General features: G+C 38.8%; 1 protein-coding gene across 1 annotated transcript in view; it reads right to left on the bottom strand.

The window, feature by feature from the left end:
- Positions 1 to 21,313, bottom strand: part of PTGFRN (prostaglandin F2 receptor inhibitor) — an 85,447-nt gene that overhangs the window by 14,707 nt on the left and 49,427 nt on the right. The window contains exon 6 of the mRNA XM_029231072.1: positions 18,366 to 18,785. Coding sequence (XP_029086905.1) covers positions 18,366 to 18,785 — 420 coding nt within the window. The remainder of the gene's footprint in view (positions 1 to 18,365; positions 18,786 to 21,313) is intronic.

Here is a 21,313-nt window from a genome sequence, read left to right on the forward strand (position 1 = left end):
CCAACCTGAGTGAGCCGGAGTCCCCGAATCAGCGGCTCCTTTAACCCTGTCCTGTCTGAGCGAACAACAGACGCCCTCCGGCAACCTACACACAGAGGCAGTGCCAAATCCAAAGCTGAGCCCCTGGGAGCTGTGAGAACAAAGAAGAGAAAGGGAAATCTCTCCCAGCAGCCTCAGGAGCAGCGGATTAAAGCTCCACAATCAACTTGATGTACCCTGCATCTGTGGAACACCTGAATAGACAACGAACCATCCCAAATTGAGGAGGTGGACTTTGAGAGCAAGATTTATGATTTTTTCCCCTTTTCCTCTTTTTGTGAGTGTGTATATGTATGCTTCTGTGTGAGATTTTGTCTGTATAGCTTTGCTTTCACCATTTGTCCTAGGGGTCTATCCGTCCGATTTATTGTTGTTGTTTTTTTACTATTTAAAAAAATTTTTTCTTAATAATTATTTTTTATTTTATTTTATCTTACTTTCTTTTATTTTCTTTTATCCTCTTTCTTTCTCTCTTTCTACTTTTTCTCCCTTTTATTCTGAGCCGTGTGGATGAAAGGCTCTTGGTGCTGCAGGCAGGAGTCCGTGCTGCCTGTGCCTCTGAGGTGGGAGAGCGAGCTTCAGGACACTGGTCCACAAGAGACCTCCCAGCTCCACGTAATATCAAAGGGTGAAAATCTCCCAGAGATCTCCATCTCAACACCAGCACCCAGCTTCACTCAATGATCAGCAAGCTACAGTGCAGGACACCCTATGCCAAACAACTAGCAAGACAGGAATACAACCCCACCCATTAGCAGAGAGGCTGCCTGAAACATAATAAGTCCACAGACACCCCAAAACACAACACCAGACGTGGACCTGCCCACCAGAAAGACAAGATCCAGCCTCATCCACCAGAACACAGACACTAGTCCCCTCCACCAGGAAGCCTACACAACCCACTGAACCAACTTTTTAGCCACTGGGGACAGACACCAAAAACAACGGGAACTACGAACCTGCAGCCTGCAAAAAGGAGACCCCAAACACAGTAAGATAAGCAAAATGAGAAGACAGAGAAACACACAGCAGATGAAGGAGCAAGATAAAAACCCACCAGACCTAACTAATGAATAGGAAGTAGGCAGTCTACCTGAAAAAGAATTCAGAATAATGATAGTAAAGATGATCCAAAATCTTGGAAATAGAATAGAGAAAATACAAGAAACATTTAACAAGGACCTAGAAGAACTAAAGAGGAAACAAGCAACGATGAACAACACAATAAATGAAATTAAAAATACTCTAGAAGGGATCAATAGCAGAATAAATGAGGCAGAAGAACGGATAAGTGACCTGGAAGATAAAATAGTGGAAATAACTACTGCAGAGCAGAATAAAGAAAAAAGAATGAAGAGAACTGAGGACAGTCTCAGAGACCTCTGGGACAACATTAAACTCACCAACATTCGAATTATAGGGGTTCCAGAAGAAGAAGAGAAAAAGAAAGAGACTGAGAAAATATTTGAAGAGATTATAGTTGAAAACTTCCCTAATATGGGAAAGGAAATAGTTAATCAAGTCCAGGAAGCACAGAGAGTCCCATACAGGATAAATCCAAGGAGAAACACGCCAAGACCCATATTAATCAACATGTCAAAAATTAAATACAAAGAAAACATATTAAAAGCAGCAAGGGAAAAACAACAAATAACACACAAGGCAATCCCCATAAAGTTAACAGCTGATCTTTCAGCAGAAACTCTGCAAGCCAGAAGGGACTGGCAGGACATATTTAAAGTGATGAAGGAGAAAAACCTACAACCAAGATTACTCTACCCAGCAAGGATCTCATTCAGATTTGATAGAGAAATCAAAAGCTTTACAGACAAACAAAAGCTGAGAGAGTTCAGCACCACCAAACCAGCTTTACAACAAATACTAAAGGATCTTCTCTAGGCAAGAAACACAAGAGAAGGAAAAGACCTACAATAACAAACCCAAAACAATTAAGAAAATGGGAATAGGAACATACATATCGATAAGTACCTTAAATGTAAACGGATTAAATGCTCCCACCAAAAGACACAGATCGGCTGAATGGATATAAAAACAAGACACATATATATGCTGTCTACAAGAGACCCACTTCAGACCTAGAGACACATACAGACTGAAAGTGAGGGGATGGAAAAAGATATTCCATGCAAATGGAAACCAAAAGAAAGCTGGAGTAGCAATTCTCATATCAAACAAAATACACTTTAAAATAAAGACTATTAGAAGAGACAAAGAAGGACACTACATAATGATAAAGGGATTGATCCAAGAAGAAGATATAACAATTGTAAATATTTATGCACCCAAAATAGGAGCACCTCAATACATAAGGCAAATACTAACAGCCATAAAAGGGGAAATCGACAGTAACACAATCATAGAAGGGACTTTACCACCCCACTTTCACCAATGGACAGATCATCCAAAATGAAAATAAATAAGGAAACACAAGCTTTAAATGATACATTAAACAAGATGGCCTTAGTTGATATTTACAGGCCATTCCATCCAAAAACAACAGAACACACATTTTTTACAAGTGCTCATGGGACATTCTCCAGGAGAGATCATATCTCAGGTCACAAATCAAGCCTTGGTAAATTTAAGAAAATTGATATTGTATCAAGTATCTTTTCCAACCACAAGGCTATGAGACTAGATATCAATTACAGGAAAAGATCTGTAAAAAATACAAACACATGGAGGCTAAACAATACACTACTTAATTACTAAGTGATCACTGAAGGATTCAAAGAGGAAATAAAACAATACCTAGAAACAAATGACAATGGAGACACAACAACCCAAAACCTATGGGATGCAGCAAAAGCAGTTCTAAGAGGGAAGTTTATAGCAATACAATCCTACATTAAGAAACAGGAAACATCTCGAATAAACAACCTAAACTTGCACCTAAAGCAATTAGAGAAAGAAGAACAAAAAAACCCCAAAGTTAGCAGAAGGAAAGAAATCATAAAGATCAGATCAGAAATAAATGAAAAAGAAATGAAGGAAACGAAAGCAAAGATCAATAAAACTAAAAGCTGGTTCTTTGAGAAGATAAACAAAATTGATAAACCATTAGCCAGACTCATCAAGAAAAAAAGGGAGAAGACTCAAATCAATAGAATTAGAAATGAAAAAGGAGAAGTAACAACTGACACTGCAGAAATACAAAAGATCATGAGAGATTACTACAAGCAACTCTATGCCAATAAAATGGACAACCTGGAAGAAATGGACAAATTCTTAGAAATGCACAACCTGCCAAAACTGAATCAGGAAGAAATAGAAAGTATGAACAGACCAATCACAAGCACTGAAATTGAAACTGTGATTAAAAATCTTCCAACAAACAAAAGCCCAGGACCAGATGGCTTCACAGGCGAATTCTATGAAACATTTAGAGAAGAGCTAACACCTATCCTTCTCAAACTCTTCCAAAATATAGCAGAGGGAGGAACCCTCCCAAACTCATTCTACAAGACTACCATCACCCTGATACCAAAACCAGACAAGGATGTCACAAAGAAAGAAAACTACAGGCCAATATCACTGATGAACATAGATGCAAAACTCCTCAACAAAATACTAGCAAACAGAATCCAACAGCACATGAAGAGGATCATACATCATGATCAAGTGGGGTTTATTCCAGGAATGCAAGGATTCTTCAATATACGCAAATCAATCAATGTGATAAACCATATTAACAAATTGAAGGAGAAAAACCATATGGTCATCTCAATAGATGCAGAGAAAGCTCTCGACAAAATTCAACACCCATTTATGATAAAAACCCTCCAGAAAGTAGGCATAGAGGGAACTTTCCTCAACATAATAAAGGCCATATATGACAAACCCACAGCCAACATCGTCCTCAATGGTGAAAAACTGAAACCATTTCCACTAAGATCAGGAACAAGACAAGGTTGCCTACTCTCACCACTCTTATTCAACATAGTTTTCGAAGTCCTAGCCACAGCAATCAGAGAAGAAAAGGAAATAAAAGGAATCCAAATTGGAAAAGAAGAAGTAAAGCTGTCACTGTTTGCAGATGACATGATACTATACACAGAGAATCCTAAAGATGCTACCAGACAATTACTAGAGCTAATCAATGAATTTGGTAAAGTAGCAGGATACAAAATTAATGCACAGAAATCTCTGGCATTCCTATACACTAATGATGAAAAATCTGAAAGTGAAATCAAGAAAACACTCCCATTTACCACTGCAACAAAAAGAATAAAATATCTAGGAATACGGAGACAAAATACCTGTATGCAGAAAAGACAAGGAGACAAAAGCCCTGTATGCAGAAAATTATAAGACAATGATGAAAGAAATTAAAGATGATACAAATAGATGGAGAGATATACCATGTTCTTGGATTGGAAGAATCAACATTGTGAAAATGACTCTACTACCCAAAGCAATCTACAGATTCAATGCAACCCCTATCAAACTACCACTAGCATTTTTCACAGAACTAGAACAAAAAATTTTACTATTTGTATGGAAACACAAAAGACCCCGAATAGCCAAAGCAATCTTGAGAACAAAAAACAGAGCTGGAGGAATCAGGCTCCCTGACTTTAGACTATACTACAAAGCTACAGTAATCAAGACAGTATGGTACTGGCACAAAAACAGAAACATAGATCAATGGAACAGGATAGAAAGCCCAGAGATAAACCCACGCACATGTGGCCACCTTATCTTTGATAAATGAGGCAGGAATGTACAGTGGAGAAAGGACAGCCTCTTCAATAAGTGGTGCTGGGAAAACTGGACAGCTACATGTAAAAGTATAAGATTAGAACACTCCGTAACACCATACACAAAAATAATCTCAAAATGGATTAAAGACCTAAATGTAAGGCCAGGAACTATCAAACTCTTAGAGGAAAACATAGGCAGAACCCTCTTTGACATAAATCACAGCAAGATCCTTTTTGACCCACCTCCTAGAGAAATGGAAATAAAAACAAAAATAAACAAATGGGACCTAATGAAACTTCAAAGCTTTTGCACAGCAAAGGAACCCATAAACAAGACCAAAAGACAACCCTCAGAATGGGAGAAAATATTTGCAAATGAAGCAACTGACAAAGGATTAATCTCCAAAATTTACAAGCAGCTGAATAACAAAAAAACAAACAACCCAATCCAAAAATGGGCAGAAGACCTAAATAGACATTTTTCCAAAGAAGATACACAGACTGCCAACAAACACATGAAAGAATGCTCAACATCATTAATCATTAGAGAAATGCAAATCAAAACTACAATGAGATATCATCTTACACCGGTCAGAATGGCCATCATCAAAAAATCTAGAAACAGGGGCTTCCCTGGTGGCATAGTGGTTGAGAATCTGCCTGCCAATGCAGGGGACACGGGTTCGAGCCCTCGTCTGGGAAGATCCCACATGCCGCGGAGCAACTAGGCCCGTGAGCCACAATTACTGAGCCTGCGCGTCTGGAGCCTGTGCTCCGCAACAAGAGAGGCCGCGATAGTGAGAGGCCTGCGCACCGCGATGAAGAGTGGCCCCCACTTGCCGCAACTAGAGAAAGCCCTCGCACAGAAATGAAGACCCAACACAGCCATAAATAAATAAATAAATAATTTAAAAATATCTAGAAACAATAAATGCTGGAGAGGGTGTGGAGAAAAGGGAACACTCTTGCACTGCTGGTGGGAATGTGAATTGGTACAGCCACTATGGAGAACAGTATGGAGGTTCCTTAAAAAACTACAAATAGAACTACCATATGACCCAGCAAACCCACTACTGGGCATATACCCTGAGAAAACCATAATTCAAAAAGAGTCATGTACCAAAATGTTCACTGCAGCTCTATTTACAATAGCCAGGAGATGGAAACAACCTAAGTGTCCATCATCGGATGAATGGATAAAGAAGATGTGGCACATATATGCAATGGAATATTACTCAGCCATAAAAAGAAATGAAATTGAGTTATTTGTAGTGAGGTGGATGGACCTAGAGTCTGTCATACAGAGTGAAGTAAGTCAGAAAGAGAAAGACAAATACTGTATGCTAACACATATATATGGAATCTAAGAAAAAAAGAAAATGTCATGAAGAACCTAGGGGAAAGATGGGAATAAAGACACAGACCTACTAGAGAATGGACTTGAGGATATGGGGAGGGGGAAGGGTAAGCTGTGACAAAGTGAGAGAGTGGCATGGACATACATACACTACCAAATGTAAAATAGATAGCTAGTGGGAAGCAGCCGCATAGCACAGGGAGATCAACTCGGTGCTTTGTGACCACCTAGAGGGGTGGGATAGGGAGGGAGATGCAAGAGGGAAGAGATATGGGAACATATGTATATGTATAACTGATTCACTTTGTTATAAAGCAGAAACTAACACACCATTGTAAAAAAAAAAAAAAAAGAATACAATTACTTTAATTTAAAAAAAAAATGACCACACAAACAGTGTCCTCTGGGCTGATGGGACTCGCTATGTTTAAAAACACTGATTAGGGGACTTCCCTGGTGGCACAGTGGTTAAGAATCCACCTGCCAATGCAGGGCAAACGGGTTTGAGCCCTGGTCCGGAAGATCCCATATGCCACGGAGCAACTATGCCCGTGCGCCACAACTACTGAGCCTGCGCTGTAGAGCCCACGAGCCACAACTACTGAAGCCCACGAGCCTAGAGCCTGTGCTCCGCAACAAGGGAAGCCACCACAATGAGAAACCCTCACACCGCAACAAAGAGTAGCCCCTGCTCGCCGCAACTAGAGAAAGCCTGTGTGCAGGAACGAAGACCCAGTGCAGCCAAAAATAAATAAATAAATTTATATTTTAAAAACCCACAAGTACTAGTACTTCTAAAGAAATGTTTGAACTCCACTATAGGAGGAAGACTCCATCTAAATCTGGAGCAGACACGTGATGACTTGAGAATTTCTGAAACACCTGTCTATCTTTGAAAGAAGCACAAAATTTTAAAGTCTCAAGATTGGAAAGAATGTAATGGTCAAATACTGTGACCAATCAGCTTATGTTTTAAGTCCTTCTCTCTATATTCGCCCAATGTCACCACCAGCCTATGAGTCACGCCTCTGATGATAAGAAACTTGCTTCTTCCTCAAGCTCTAAGTGCTACACAGTCATTCCTTATAAAGACCAACTTGAATCCAAGGCTTTTTCTGTATTACAAGTGTTGTATTCATATTTGTATTCTTAGGACCTAGTAAAACATAGGAACACAAGTGCTCAGTGAAGTTGGTTGTATCAAATTGAAAAAATTTCCTTAGGTCATATATTACATTGCAGTCTAGTTAATTGTGCACAAATTTTATTTTCCCAACTGGATTGTAAACTCTGTGAGGAATGACATCTTGTTTTATACATCTTTGTATCCTCCGCATCCCCTAGTATGGTATTACGCACATAGAATGTCCCAAATAACTATTTGTTGAATTTAAAATGTGAATGAATGAATGAATAACTGAATGAATAAATCTTATTACTAAGCCATTTTCAGGGACATAGTTTTATACTGCTCTTCAAAGCTAAGGACAAACACTTATATTCCATTTCTAAGACTTAAAAGAATGACTTCAGTTACAATTTTCTTATACCTAGAAGTTTCTACACAAAGCAGCCTATTAGATTATGGAAGAAGACTGGTACTTACTCCTTGTTAATTTTTTTTTTTGCATTTTTTAAAATTGAAGTATAGTTGATTCACAATATTGTGAGTTTCAGGTGTACAACAAAGTGGTTCAGTTATATATGTTTTCTTCAGATTCTTTTCCATTATAGGTTATTACAAAATATTGAATATAGTTCCCTATGCTATATAATAAATCATTGTTGCTTATCTATTTTATGTATAATATCAATAGTTTGTATCTATTAATTGTATACTCCTAATTTATCCCTCCCCCTCTCCCTTTCCTCTTTGGTAAACATAAGTTTGTTTTCTATGTCTGTGAGTCTGTTTCTGTTTTATATATAGATTCATTTGTATTATTTTTTAGATTCCACATATAAATGATATCATAAAAAAAAAGCCTAAGTAGTCAACAACAACAAAAAACTATTAGAACTAATAAACAAGTGCAGCAAGGTTGGAGGATACAAGACCAATTTATAAAAGTCGATTGTGTTTCTATACACTTGCAATGAACAAATTGAAAAGGAAATTAGGAAAGCAATTAATTTATGATAGCATCAAAAAGAATAAAATACCTAGGATAAATTTAATGAAAGAAGTTCAACATCTGTACATTGAAAACTACAAACACCACTGACAGCAATTTTAAAAGATCCAAATAAATGGAAAGACATCTCATGCTCATGGATTAGAAAACAATACTGTTAAATAGTAATACTCTCCAAACTGATCTACAGATTCAACACAATCCCTATCAAGGTCCCAGCTGTCTTTTCTGCAGAAATTAATGAACTGATCCTAAAATTCATCTGGAAATGCAAGGGACCCAGAATAGCCAAAACAATTTTGAAAAAGAACAAAGCTGGAAGGCTCACACTGATTTCAAAACTTGCTAGAAAGCTATAGCAATTTAACAATGTGGTTCTGGTATAGGAAAAGACATAAGGATCAACAGAATAGAAGTGAGAGTCCAGGAATAAACCCTTATATTCCTGGTTAAATGATTTTTGACAAGTGTACCAAGACAAGTCAATGGGGGAAAGAACAGACTTTTCAACAAATGGTGCCAGGACAACTAGGCATTCCCACGCAAAAGAATAAAGCTGAATCCCTTCTTCATACCACACACAAAAATTAACTCAAAATGGATCACAGCCCTAAATGTAAGAGCTGAAACTGTAAAACTCTTAAAGGAAACCATAGGTATAAATCTTCACAACCTTGGGTTAGGCAATGTTTTCTTAGATATGACACCAAAAACACAAGCAACACAAAGAAAAAATAGATAAATTGGACTTCATCAAAATTAAAAACTTGGGTGCTTCAAAGGACACAATTAAGAAAGTGAAAAGACTACAGAGTAGGAGAAGATATTTTCAAATCACATATGTTGTTAAGGGACTTTTGTATTCAAACTATGAAAAGCTCTACTAGCCAACAATAAAAAGACAAATCAATTTAAAAACGGGCGAATGGTTTGAATAGACATTTCTCCAGAGAGGATACACATATGACCAATAACTATATGAAAAGCTGCTAAACATCAACAGTCTTTAAGGAAATGCAAATTAAAACCACAATGAAATACTACTTCACATCCACTAGGTTGGCTATAATAAAAATGATGGAAAATAATAACTAGTAAGAATGTGGAGAAATTGGAACCCTTACACACTGCTGGTGGGAATGTAAAATGGTGCAGCTGGTTTGGAAATCAAATTGGCAGTTCCTCAAAGAATTAAAGAGAGCTACCATATGATCCAGCATCACTCCTAGGTGAGAAATGAAAACTTATGTCCACACAAAAACTTGTACGCTAATGTTTATGTCAGCATATTATTATTCATAATCGCCAAAAGGTGGAAACAATCTAAAGGTCTATCAACTGATGAACAGCTAAAAAAAGTGTGGTATATCCTCACACTGGAATATTATTCAGCCATAAAAAGGAATGAAGGATTGATACATGATATAATGTGATGGACCTTGAAAACATTTTGCTAAGCAAAAAAGCCAGTCACAAAAGCCCACGTATATGCTTCAAATCATATGAAATGTCCAAAAAGGCAAATCTATAAAGATACAAAGGAGATTAGTGGTTGCCAGGGGCTAGGAATAGAGAGTAGAGGGAGTGACTACTAACGGGTACAGAATTTGCTTTCGGAAGTGATTAAAAAGTTCTAGAATTAGATAATACTGATGGTTGTACAATATATATCTGTGAATATACTAAAAACCACTGAATTGACACTTTAAATGGGTGAATTTTATGGTATGTTAACCATATCTCAATAAAGCTATTATTAGAAAACAAGCAGACAGATACACAACAAAAGAAGCGTGTGTTTCCTCTGCTCTTTCCAAATCTAAGGGTTTAAATCAATATTTACTCTTAATCTACACATTAAGAGATTATTAGATGCCAGAAGATTATTTCATTACACACTATGAAAAGTTATAATAATACAAAATATTAATAGAAAACAAACTTTACTAAGGTATAGTTTACCTTTAATATAAACGGTAATAATTAAATTCAACAAATATCTTGCATTCATTGTATTGATCAGTTAATACCTGAATCTTTACAGGTGAGTATGAATTTACATATTCAGAAACTTCTAACTGGAACCCAAGGCACATTTAGTGAAAACATTCAGTATTAAACTCAAAAGTGATGATCCTTCACTTTGATATTCTAAATAAGATTGGGAATCAAAACCTTTTAAATCTCTACCTGCTGAAACACAGATACACACACAGATTTGTCAAAGGAGCTTAATGAATTTCACAGATAAACATTTCCATTTCAGAATATGTATGTATGCTATTAAAAAAAAGTGGAACTTTCCACCTTATAGCATAAAAACATTTTACTTACCAAAGATAAAATCATTCAGAATGGACACCAAAATGCTCATTTTAATTAACCCTCCCATAGGTGAACACCACTAACAGTTATTCTTAAAAAAACAGGTTGACAGATATATTCACCCATACCACCACAGCTCTGGAGACTGGACTAATTGGAAATATTTTTCTAGTCCAAAAGCAAGGTAAAGCATAGCCCAAAAGGTTGGGATACTCATCCCCTGTATGGAAATACTGCTCTGATAAGTTGGGCCAAGAACAGTACCCATCACCTTCAGTCCTAGGGACCTCAAAGAGTGAAAGCCACAGGCTGGATAAGACTTGGGTCTTAGCTTTGAATCTTCCACTCTTGGCAAGTCATTTAACCCCTCTGGAGGCTCAATTCCTTCTTATCTTTATACTCCATCCACCATGTTCCTTGAAGGATTTGATACAGGTGTGTGTCAGCTGATCTATTTTTAAAAATGAGGGTAGTATGTTCACACAAAAACTTGTACACAAATGTTCACAGCAGCATTATTCATAATAGTCAAGAATTGGAAACACTCAAATGTCCATTAGCTGATGAATGGATAAATAAAATGTGGTATATCCACACAATGGAATATTATTCAGTCATAAAAATGATGTGCTAATGAGAATTTATTTTGCGTTAAATGCTACAGTACAAAAAGAAGGGGATATGTGGTTTTTTGGTGTTTGATTTTCTTAAAAAACAGTAAGTAGTACTTGTAGTTGTGAGTTACATAGGTTTATGTGGAGAGAGCACAGTTTGCTATAGCCACCAAAAAAAAAAAAAAAAAAGAAAAAAAATTGTCTTGCCAACACGTCCCAATCACTTTGGGATTCCTAAACTTATTTTCTGATATAGAAAATATGATATTTACTGGCATTTTTTTGCACTTCTCAAGACAAAAATGTCATTAAGTAAAAGTTACATGTAAATTTGATTCACAGGTACTTAAAAACTTAAAAGCTGCAACTGAAAGAAAAGGTCCCCAGTATTCAAATAATTATATTTTCTTTTTCTGACTACATTATGGAGTTTATACCTCATTTATTTCATATATGTTTTCTTTAAAGCACTGTTCCTTTTGACATTAAAGTTTTCATTGTACTACATTTTTCATGTAACACCAAATCCAGGACTACATTTTACAGTGCTTTTTCCCTCACACTGCTGCCTAAAAAAACAGCTAGCACTGTGAATTTATAACATGTCAAAGATGACACAGAAACTACATTTATTTTTGTTCTTTTTAAAACGCTGTGAGCAACATTTATCAAGATATTGTGTTAAATTACGGGCATTCTCTCGGTACTAAATAAAAGGCTGCAACTCTCTAACATTAAAGCATATATATGTATACACATGCATATATATATAACAACAAAAAATTAAAAATAAATTTAAAAAAAGAATGAAGTACTGATACATGTTGCAACATGGATAACTCTTGAAAACATCATGCTAAAGTGAAAAACGAGGGGATGTAGCAAAAGCAGTTCTAAGAGGGAAGTTTACAGCAATACAATCCTACCTCAAGAAACAAGAAACATCTCAAATAAACAATCTAACCTTACACCTGAAGCAATTAGAGAAAGAAGAACAAAAAAACCCCGGGCTTCCCTGGTGGCGCAGTGGTTGAGAGTCCGCCTGCCGATGCAGGGGACACGGGTTCGTGCCCCGGTCCGGGAAGATCCCACATGCCGCGGAGCGGCTGGGCCCGTGAGCCATGGCCGCTGAGCCTGCGCGTCCGGAGCCTGTGCTCTGCAGCGGGAGAGGCCACAACAGTGAGAGGCCCAAGCACCGCAAAAAAAAAAATAAATAAAACCCAAAGTTAGCAGAAGGAAAGAAATCATAAAGATCAGATCAGAAATAAATGAAAAAGAAATGAAGGAAACAATAGCAAAGATCAATAAAACTAAAAGCTGGTTCTTTGAGAAGATAAACAAAATTGATAAACCATTAGTCAGACTTATCAAGAAAAAAAGGGAGAAAACTCAAATCAATAGAATTAGAAATGAAAAAGGAGAAGTAACAACTGACACTGCAGAAATACAAAGGATCATGAGAGATTACTACAAGCAACTCTATGCCAATAAAATGGACAACCTGGAAGAAATGGACAAGTTCTTAGAAAAGCACAACCTTCCGAGACTGAACCAGGAAGAAATAGAAAATATAAACAGACAAATCACAAGCACTGAAGTTGAAACTGTGATTAAAAATCTTCCGACAAGGGCTTCCCTGGTGGCACAGTGGTTGAGAGTCCGCCTGCCGGTGCAGGGGACACGGGTTCGTGCCCTGGTCCAGGAAGATCCCACATGCTGCGGAGTGGCTGGGCCGGTGAGCCATGGCCACTGAGCCTGCGCGTCTGGAGCCTGTACTCCGCAACGGGAGAGGCCCGTGTACCGCAAAAAAAAAAATCTTCCAACAAACAAAAGCCCAGGACCAGATGGCTTCACAGGTGAATTCTATCAAACATTTCTAGAAGAGCTAACATCTATCCTTCTCAAACTCTTCCAAAATATAGCAGAGGGAGGAACACTCCCAAACTCATTCTACGAGACTACCATCACCCTGATACCAAAACCAGACAAAGAGTCACAAAGAAAGAAAACTACAGGCCAATATCACTGATGAACATAGATGCAAAAATCCTCAACAAAATACTAGCAAACAGAATCTAACAGCACATTAAAAGGATCATCCACCATGATCAAGTGAGGTTTATCCCAGGAATGCAAGGTTTCTTCAATATACGCAAATCAATCAATGTGATAAACCATAGTAACAAATTGAAGGAGAAAAACCATATGATCATCTCAATAGATGCAGAAAAAGCTTTTGACAAAATTGAACACCCATTTATGATAAAAACCCTCCACTAAGTTGGCACAGAGGGAACTTACCTCAACATGATAAGGGCCATATATGAGAAACCCACTCTCAATGGTGAAAAACTGAAACCATTTCCTCTAAGATCAGGAAGAAGACAAGGTTGTCCAGTCTCACCACTATTTGAAATTTTTCTTGTTTCTTGATGTAGGCTTGTATTGTTATAAACTTCTCTCTTAGAACCGCTTTTGCTGCATCCCATAGGTTTTGGATCGTTGTGTTTTTATTGTCATTTGTCTCTAGGTATTTTCTGATTTCCTCTTTGATTCCTTCAGTGATCTCTTGCTTATTTAGTAATGCACTGTTTAGCTTCCATGTGTTTGTATTTTTTACGTTTTTTTCCCTGTAACTGATTTCTAATCTCATAGCGCTGTGGTCTGAAAAGATGCTTGATATGATTTCAATTTTCTTAAATTTACTGAGGCTTGATTTGTGACCTAAGATGTGATCTATCCTGGAGAATGTTCCGTGTGCACCTGAGAACAAAGTGTAATCTGCTGTTTTGGAATGTCCTATAAATATCCATTAAATCTATCTGGTCTGTTGTGTCATTTAAAGCTTCTGTTTCCTTATTTATTTTCATTTTGGATGATCTGTCCATTGGTGTAAGTGAGGTATTAAAGTCCCCCACTATTATTGTGTTACTGTCGATTTCCTCTTTTATAGCTGTTAGCAGTTGCCTTGCGTACTGAGATACTCCTATGTTCAGAGCGTATATATTTATGATGTTATATCTTCTTCTTGGATTGATCCCTTGATCATTAAGTAGTATACTTCCTTATCTCTTGTAACATTCTTTATTTTAAAGTCTATTTTATCTGATATGAGTATTGCTACTCCAGCTTTCTTTTGATTTCCATTTGCATGAAATATCTTTTTCCATCCCCTCACTTTCAGCCTGAATGTGTACCTAGGTCTGAAGTGGGTCTCTTGTAGACAGCATATATATGGGTCTTGTTTCTGTATCCATTCAGCGAGCCTCTGTCTTTTGGTTGGAGCACTTAACCGTTCATATTTAAGGTAATTATCGATATGTATGTTCCTATTACCATTTTCTTAATTGTTATGGGTTTCTTTTTGTAGGTCTTTTTCTTCTCTTGTGTTTCCCACTTAGAGAAGTTCCTTTAGCATTTGTTGTAGAGCTGGTTTGGTGGTGCTGAATTCTCTTAGCTTTTGCTTGTCTGTAAAGCTTTTGATTTCTCCATCGAATCTGAATGATATCCTTGCTGCCTAGAGTAACCTTGGTTGTAGGTCCTTGCCTTTCGTCACTTTAAGTATATCATGCCACTCCCTTCTGGCTTGTAGAGTTTCTGCTGAGAAATCAGCTGTTAACCTTATGGGAGTTCCCTTGTATGTTATTTGTCATTTTTCCCTTGCTGCTTTCAATAGTTTTCCTTTGTCTTTAGTTTTTGCCAATTTGATTACTATGTGTCGTGGCCTGTTTCTCCTTGGGTTTATCCTGTATGGGACTCTCTGTGCTTCCTGGACTTGGGTGGCTATTTCCTTTCCCATGTTAGGGAAGTTTTTGACTATAATCTCTTCAAATATTTTCTCGGTCCTTTCTCTCTCTCTTCTCCTTCTGGGACCCCTATAATGCAAATGTTGTTGTGTTTAATGTTGTCCCAGAGGTCTCTTAGGCTGTCTTCATTTCTTTTCATTCTTTTTTCTTTATTCTGTTCCACAGCAGTGAATTCCACCATTCTGTCTTCCAGGTCACTTATCCGTTCTTCTGCCTCATTTATTCTGCTATTGATTCCTTCTAGTGTAGTTTTCATTTCAGTTTTTGTACTGTTCATCTCTGTTTGTTCGCTCTTTAATTCTTCTAGGTCCTTGTTAAACATTTCTTGCATCTTCTCGATCCTGGCCTCCATTCTTTTTCCGAGGTGCTGCATCATCTTCACTATCATTAATCTGAATTCTTTTTCTTTTCCTCCACTTCGTTTAGTTGTTTTTCTGGGGTTTTATCTTGTTCCTTCATCTGGTACATAGCCCTCTGCCTTTTCATCTTGTCTATGTTTCTGTGACTGTGGTTTTTGTTCCACAGGCTGCAGGATTGTAGTTCTTCTTGCTTCTGCTGTCTGCCCTCTGGTGGATGAGGCTATCTCCACTCTCACCACTATTATTCAGCATAGTTTTGGAAGTTTTAGCCACAGCAATCAGAGAAGAAAAAGAAATAAAAGGAATCCAAATCGGAAAAGAAGAAATAAAGCTGTCACTGTTTGCAGATGACATGATACTATACATAGAGAATCCTAAAGATGCTACCAGACAACTACTAGAGCTAATCAATGAATTTGGTAAAGTAGCACGATACAAAATTAATGCACAGAAATCTCTTGCATTCTTATACATTAATGATGAAAAATCTGAAAGATATATTAAGGAAACACTCCCATTTACCACTGCAACAAAAAGAATAAAACACCTAGGAATAAATTTACCTAAGGAGACAAAAGACCTATATGCAGAAAACTATAAGACACTGATGAAAGAAATTAAAGATGATACAAACACATGGAGAGATACACCATGTTCTTGGATTGGAAGAATCAACATTGTGAAAATGACTCTACTACCCAAAGCAATCTACAGATTCAATGCAATCCCTATTAAACTACCAATGGCATTTTTCACAGAACTAGAACAAAAAATTTCACAATTTGTATAGAAACACAAAAGACCCCGAATAGCCAAAGCAATGTTGAGAAAGAAAAACGGAGCTGGAGGAATCAGGCTACCAAACTCCAGACTATAGGACAAAGCTACAGTAATCAAGACAATATGGTACTGGCACAAAATCCGAAATATAGATCAACGGAACAGGATAGAAAGCCCAGAGATAAACCCACGCACATATGGTCACCTTATTTCTTTTTATTTATTTTTTTTGTGGTACGCGGGCCTCTCACTGTTGTGGCCTCTCCCATTGCAGAGCACAGGCTCCAGACGCACAGGCTCAGCGGCCATGGCTCATGGGCCCAGCCACTCCACGGGATCTTCCTGGACCGGGGCACGAACCCATGTCCCCTGCATCGGCAGGCGGACTCTCAACCACTGCGCCACCAGGGAAACCCTGGTCACCTGATTTTTGATAAAGCAGGCAAGAATATACAATGGAGAAAAGACAGCCTCTTCAATAAGTGGTGCTGGGAAAACTGGACAGCTACATATTAAAGAATGAAATTAGAACACTCCCTAACACCATACACAAAAATAAACTCAAAGTGGATTAAAGACTTAAATGTAAAGCCAGAAACTATCAAACTCTTAGAGGAAAACATAGGCAGAACACTCTTTGACATAAATCACAGCAAGATCCTTTTTCACCCACCTCCTAGAGAAATGGAAACAAAAATAAACAAATTGGACCTAATGAAACTTAAAAGCTTTTGCACAGCAAAGGAAAACATAAACAAGATGAAAAGACAATCCTCAGAATGGGAGAAAATATTTGCAAAGGAAGCAACTAACAGAGGATTAATCTCCAAAATTTACAAGCAGCTCATGCAGCTCAACGTCTAAAAAATAAACAACCCAATCAAAAAATGGACAGAAGACCTAAATAGACATTTCTGCAAAGAAGATATACAGACTGCCAACAAACACATGAAAGAATGCTCAACATCACTAATCATTAGAGAAATGCAAATCAAAACTACAGTGAGGTATCACCTCACACCGGTCAGTGTGGCCAACATCAAAACATCTACAAACAATAAATGCTGGAGAGGGTGTGGAGAAAAGGGAACCCTCCTGCACTGTTGGTGGGAATGTAAACTGATACAGCCACTATGGAGAACACTATGGAGGTTCCTTAAAAAACTAAAAATAGAACTACCATACGACCCAGCAATCCCATTGCTGGGCATATACCCTGAGAAAACCATAATTCAAAAAGAGTCATGTACCACAATATTCATTGCAGCTCTATTTACAATAGCCAGGGCATGGAAGCAACCTAAGTGTCCATCAACAGATGAATGAATAAAGACGACATGGCACATATATACAATGGAATATTACTCAGCCATAAAAAGAAATGAAATTGAGTTATCTGTAGTGAGGTGGATGGACCTAGAGACTGTCATACAGAGTGAAGTAAGTCAGAAAGAGAAAAAGAAATACCGTATGCTAACACATACATATGGAATCTAAAAAAAAGAACCTAGGGGTAGGTCAGGAATAAAGACGGAGACGTAGAGAATGGACTCTAGGACACGGGGAGGGGGAAGGGTGAGTTGGGATGAAGTGAGAGAGTGGCATGGACATATATACACTACCAAATGTAAAATAGCTAGCTAGTGGGAAGCAGTCGCATAGCACAGGGAGATCAGCTAGGTGCTTTGTGACCACCTAGAGGGGTGGATAGGGAGTGTGGAAGGGAGACGCAAGAGGGAGGAGATATGGGGATATATGTATATGTATAGCTGATTCACTTTGTTATAAAGCAGAAACTAACACATCATTGTAAAGCAATTATACTCCAATAAAGATGTTAAAAAAAATAAAAAATAAAGTGAGAAAAGCCAGACACAGAGGTTACATATTACATTCCATTTATGTGAAATGTCCAGAATACGCAAGTTTATAGAGACAGAAAGGAGATTAGTGGTTGCCAGGGGGTAGGAGGTTGGGGAGCTAAAGGGTGTCAGCTAAGGGTGCAGGTTTCTATTGGTTGTAATGAAAATGTTCTACAGTTAACTGTGGTGATGGTTGCACAACTCTGAATATACTGAACACTACTGAACTATATATTTAAATGGATAAATTGTATGGCATGTGAATTACATTTCAGTAAAATTGTTTAAAAACATGAAGCCATTGGATCAAAACCCTAGGGTCCCTTCCAGCTCAATCTAGGATTCAACAGGGTTCCCTGCTCACCTGAGGTTTGGAAGTCTATCTCAATAGGATTGGAGAGACTGGTTGCTGCTTCTCGCCACAGGCTGCCCCTAACAGGAGACCAGGCTGTCACCATGCAGCGGTACAGCCCTGCATCCGAGACCTGAGTCTGGTACATTCGATAGCGAAATTCATCTTCCTGCACTTTCTCTAACACAACGCCATCCACCCGCGATGCATCTGTCCAGTTCTCCAGCTTCACCACAGAATCCTGGTCCAGGGAGATGATGTACTTGGTTTCGTTAGGACTGGAGAGGTCCCCAACAGGCTTCTCAGCCATGATGAGAACCGAGTAGCGTGGCGATTTAATATTTTTGGAAGATACTTTGCAAGTCATCTCAAATGTATTTCCGGCAGCAAAGAAAGGCTTGGGCTGCCTTGCCTTCACCACAAGCACGGAATCTGCAATGAAGTACCAGAAAGACATGATTTCTAACAGGATTAGGTAAATGGATATGCATCTGGAAGCACAATGTCAGGGAAATAGGAATTTATTTGCAAATTGCCGCACAGTAGCATTTAAGAAAATCTGGAAACTCAGAAAAGAAATCACGTGTGTCAGTAAGCAGGCTGAAATCCACCACGCTGGAAGAGGTAGAGCAGTCTGATTCGATTTAATGGGTGTGAGGGAACAGGGGATGGATGGGTGAGAATTTGTTTTTAAGGATTTTCAAGTCCTTGAGAAGTTTCACCCAGAGAGAGGATTTGGGAAGCTGCTGGTGCCCCGAAGGGTGTGAGGGAAAACTCGCTTCTAGTGAACTGGGGAAGACAGGGCTCTGGGCAATGCCATTTGCCTCTCCCCTCTGAGGCTCCACTGGGTGCAGGGAAAGTACATTTAGCCTAACCAGCCTGCTTGGAAGAGCAGAGCAAGGGAGCAATGGGTTCTCTCTGTTTCATCATATGATGGTAACATTATAAAACAGATTATTACTAAAGTGACTGGAGCTTACATTTGTAGATCCAGTCATTTCCACAGAGATGCTATATTAACATTTTGAACCAGTGTCCAGGGCTACGAACTTAAAGTGTGTGACTCCCTGCCTCTCCGTCAAAAAAAAATAATCCCTAAGCATATACACATTAGAATTCATCTGTATTATAATAGCTCAGTGTCAGGCACTTGGAAGGTACTTAAATATTTGTTGAACGGATGGATAAATGAATTAAACACAACTCTTTTATCCTTTAATGAGATAATTCTACAACCCATCTGGTACCAAACAAAATTTTTATGTTGGGGTTATTTTGGGAATAGTTGTTCCACCAAACCTATCAGGAGGACATGTATGTTACAGGGTCTTTCCAGAACCACTGATTCCTGAGGTTCCACTGAGCCATTCACATTCTTTCTTGGAGTTTAAATTTGTGAGATTAGAAGAGATCACTAAAGGTTAAACAAAAAGAAAAGTCCAAGGACTATGTCCTCAGGTATCTAATGTCCGAGGATCAGGAAAATTAACAGAAATCAGCAAAGGAGGCTGAGAAGAAGACTTACGAGGTTGGAGAAAAGCCCAGAGGGTAGTATCCCACAAGCCAAGGAAAAGCCAAAGTATTTCCAAGAAGAGGGAATGATCAACTGTGTTAAGTCCTGCTAATAAGTCAAGTAAGATGACTAACAACTGGACTTTGCAATACGTCAATCACTAGTCATCTTAACAGCCGGGGCAAAAGCCAGATTAGAGCAGATTAGCAAACAGGAAGAGAGAAAATAGAGACACTGAGGACAAACGAATCAAATCCTTTGCCTATCAAAGGAAAGGAACAGAAATGAGTGGGCAAGGGGTATGGGGAACAGACAGATGGAGGGGGAAGCAAGACCAAGATGAGTTTAGTTTTAATTAAAAAAAAAAAACTCACAACAAGAGATCTAAAATAGGCCAGTGGGAAACAATGGGAGTGATGTAGAAAGATAGGTGTGTTTACAGGATAGGCTGTTTGGCACTGAGAGTACTGAGCTCTCAGTCATCAGAAGTGAGATGTCTAGTGCAGGGTGTGAGCTTGGGAGTGAATAACCAAATAGGACAGAGGTCATAATGACTAGAAAGGAGGACAGGGGACTGAGAATGAAAGGTTTCTCAACCTTAGATGCAGCTGGGAACCACCTTGGGAGCATCTGACAATTCCAATGCCCAGATTGCACGGAACCTCAGGCCAATTAAGACAGAACCTCTTGTGGGACTCAAACATCAGTATTTTTTTAAAGCTCCTCAGGTGATTCCAATGTGCAGCCAAATGTGCCCCAGCGCCCATATGGATAGTGAAACTAGCAAGACAGGAGGAAAAGTGGAGAGTGGCTGCGAGACAAAACTGAGCATCTTCAAAGAATGCGTGAGGAGGACCCAGGAGTTGATAGGTGACGGCAATGAGAAGAGGTGGAATGATCTGATGACAGGAGATCTGAAGTTGGATGTTTTTAGGGAGGAGGGAAAAGAGCCTGGAGGCTGCAGTGAGGGACGAGGAGGGCACCTGACTCATCTAGACCCAGTTACACTGTGGGAAGAAAACACCACCACTCAGGAAGGCTCCAGGGGAAATGGTGTCCTTGGGGAGAGCGAGGTGGGTCATGTTTACTGTGAGGAAGAGAAAGGACTATTCAGAGATGAGGTCAGGAAGCAGGAGATTTTGCCAAGCCCTAGAGGGCCCTGTTTGGGGTTTGGGGATCTCAGATGCGTGACAATGAGTTGACAGAAGCATGTGGTGGGCTGTACGGTGCTTCACATCCGAGGCACAAAGGAGGACCCCGGAGGCCTGGCCTTCCTGCAGTGACGGACTAGACCAGGGATAAAAGACTCGACAAGTCTGACATCCCAAGGCACACAGGGCTCTGAGCATTCGGGAGGATAAACATCAAAGAAACTGCTTCCCTTAAGTTCTTGTCAGCTCTCCCCCGGAACACTCTCTCTGAATGGGTGACTGACCGCTCCGGGGCA

Source organism: Monodon monoceros, unplaced genomic scaffold (genome assembly GCF_005190385.1).
Source record: "Monodon monoceros isolate NGI ecotype Baffin Bay Population unplaced genomic scaffold, NGI_Narwhal_1 Super_Scaffold_18, whole genome shotgun sequence".
In the NCBI taxonomy this organism is placed as follows: Eukaryota; Metazoa; Chordata; class Mammalia; order Artiodactyla; family Monodontidae; genus Monodon; species Monodon monoceros.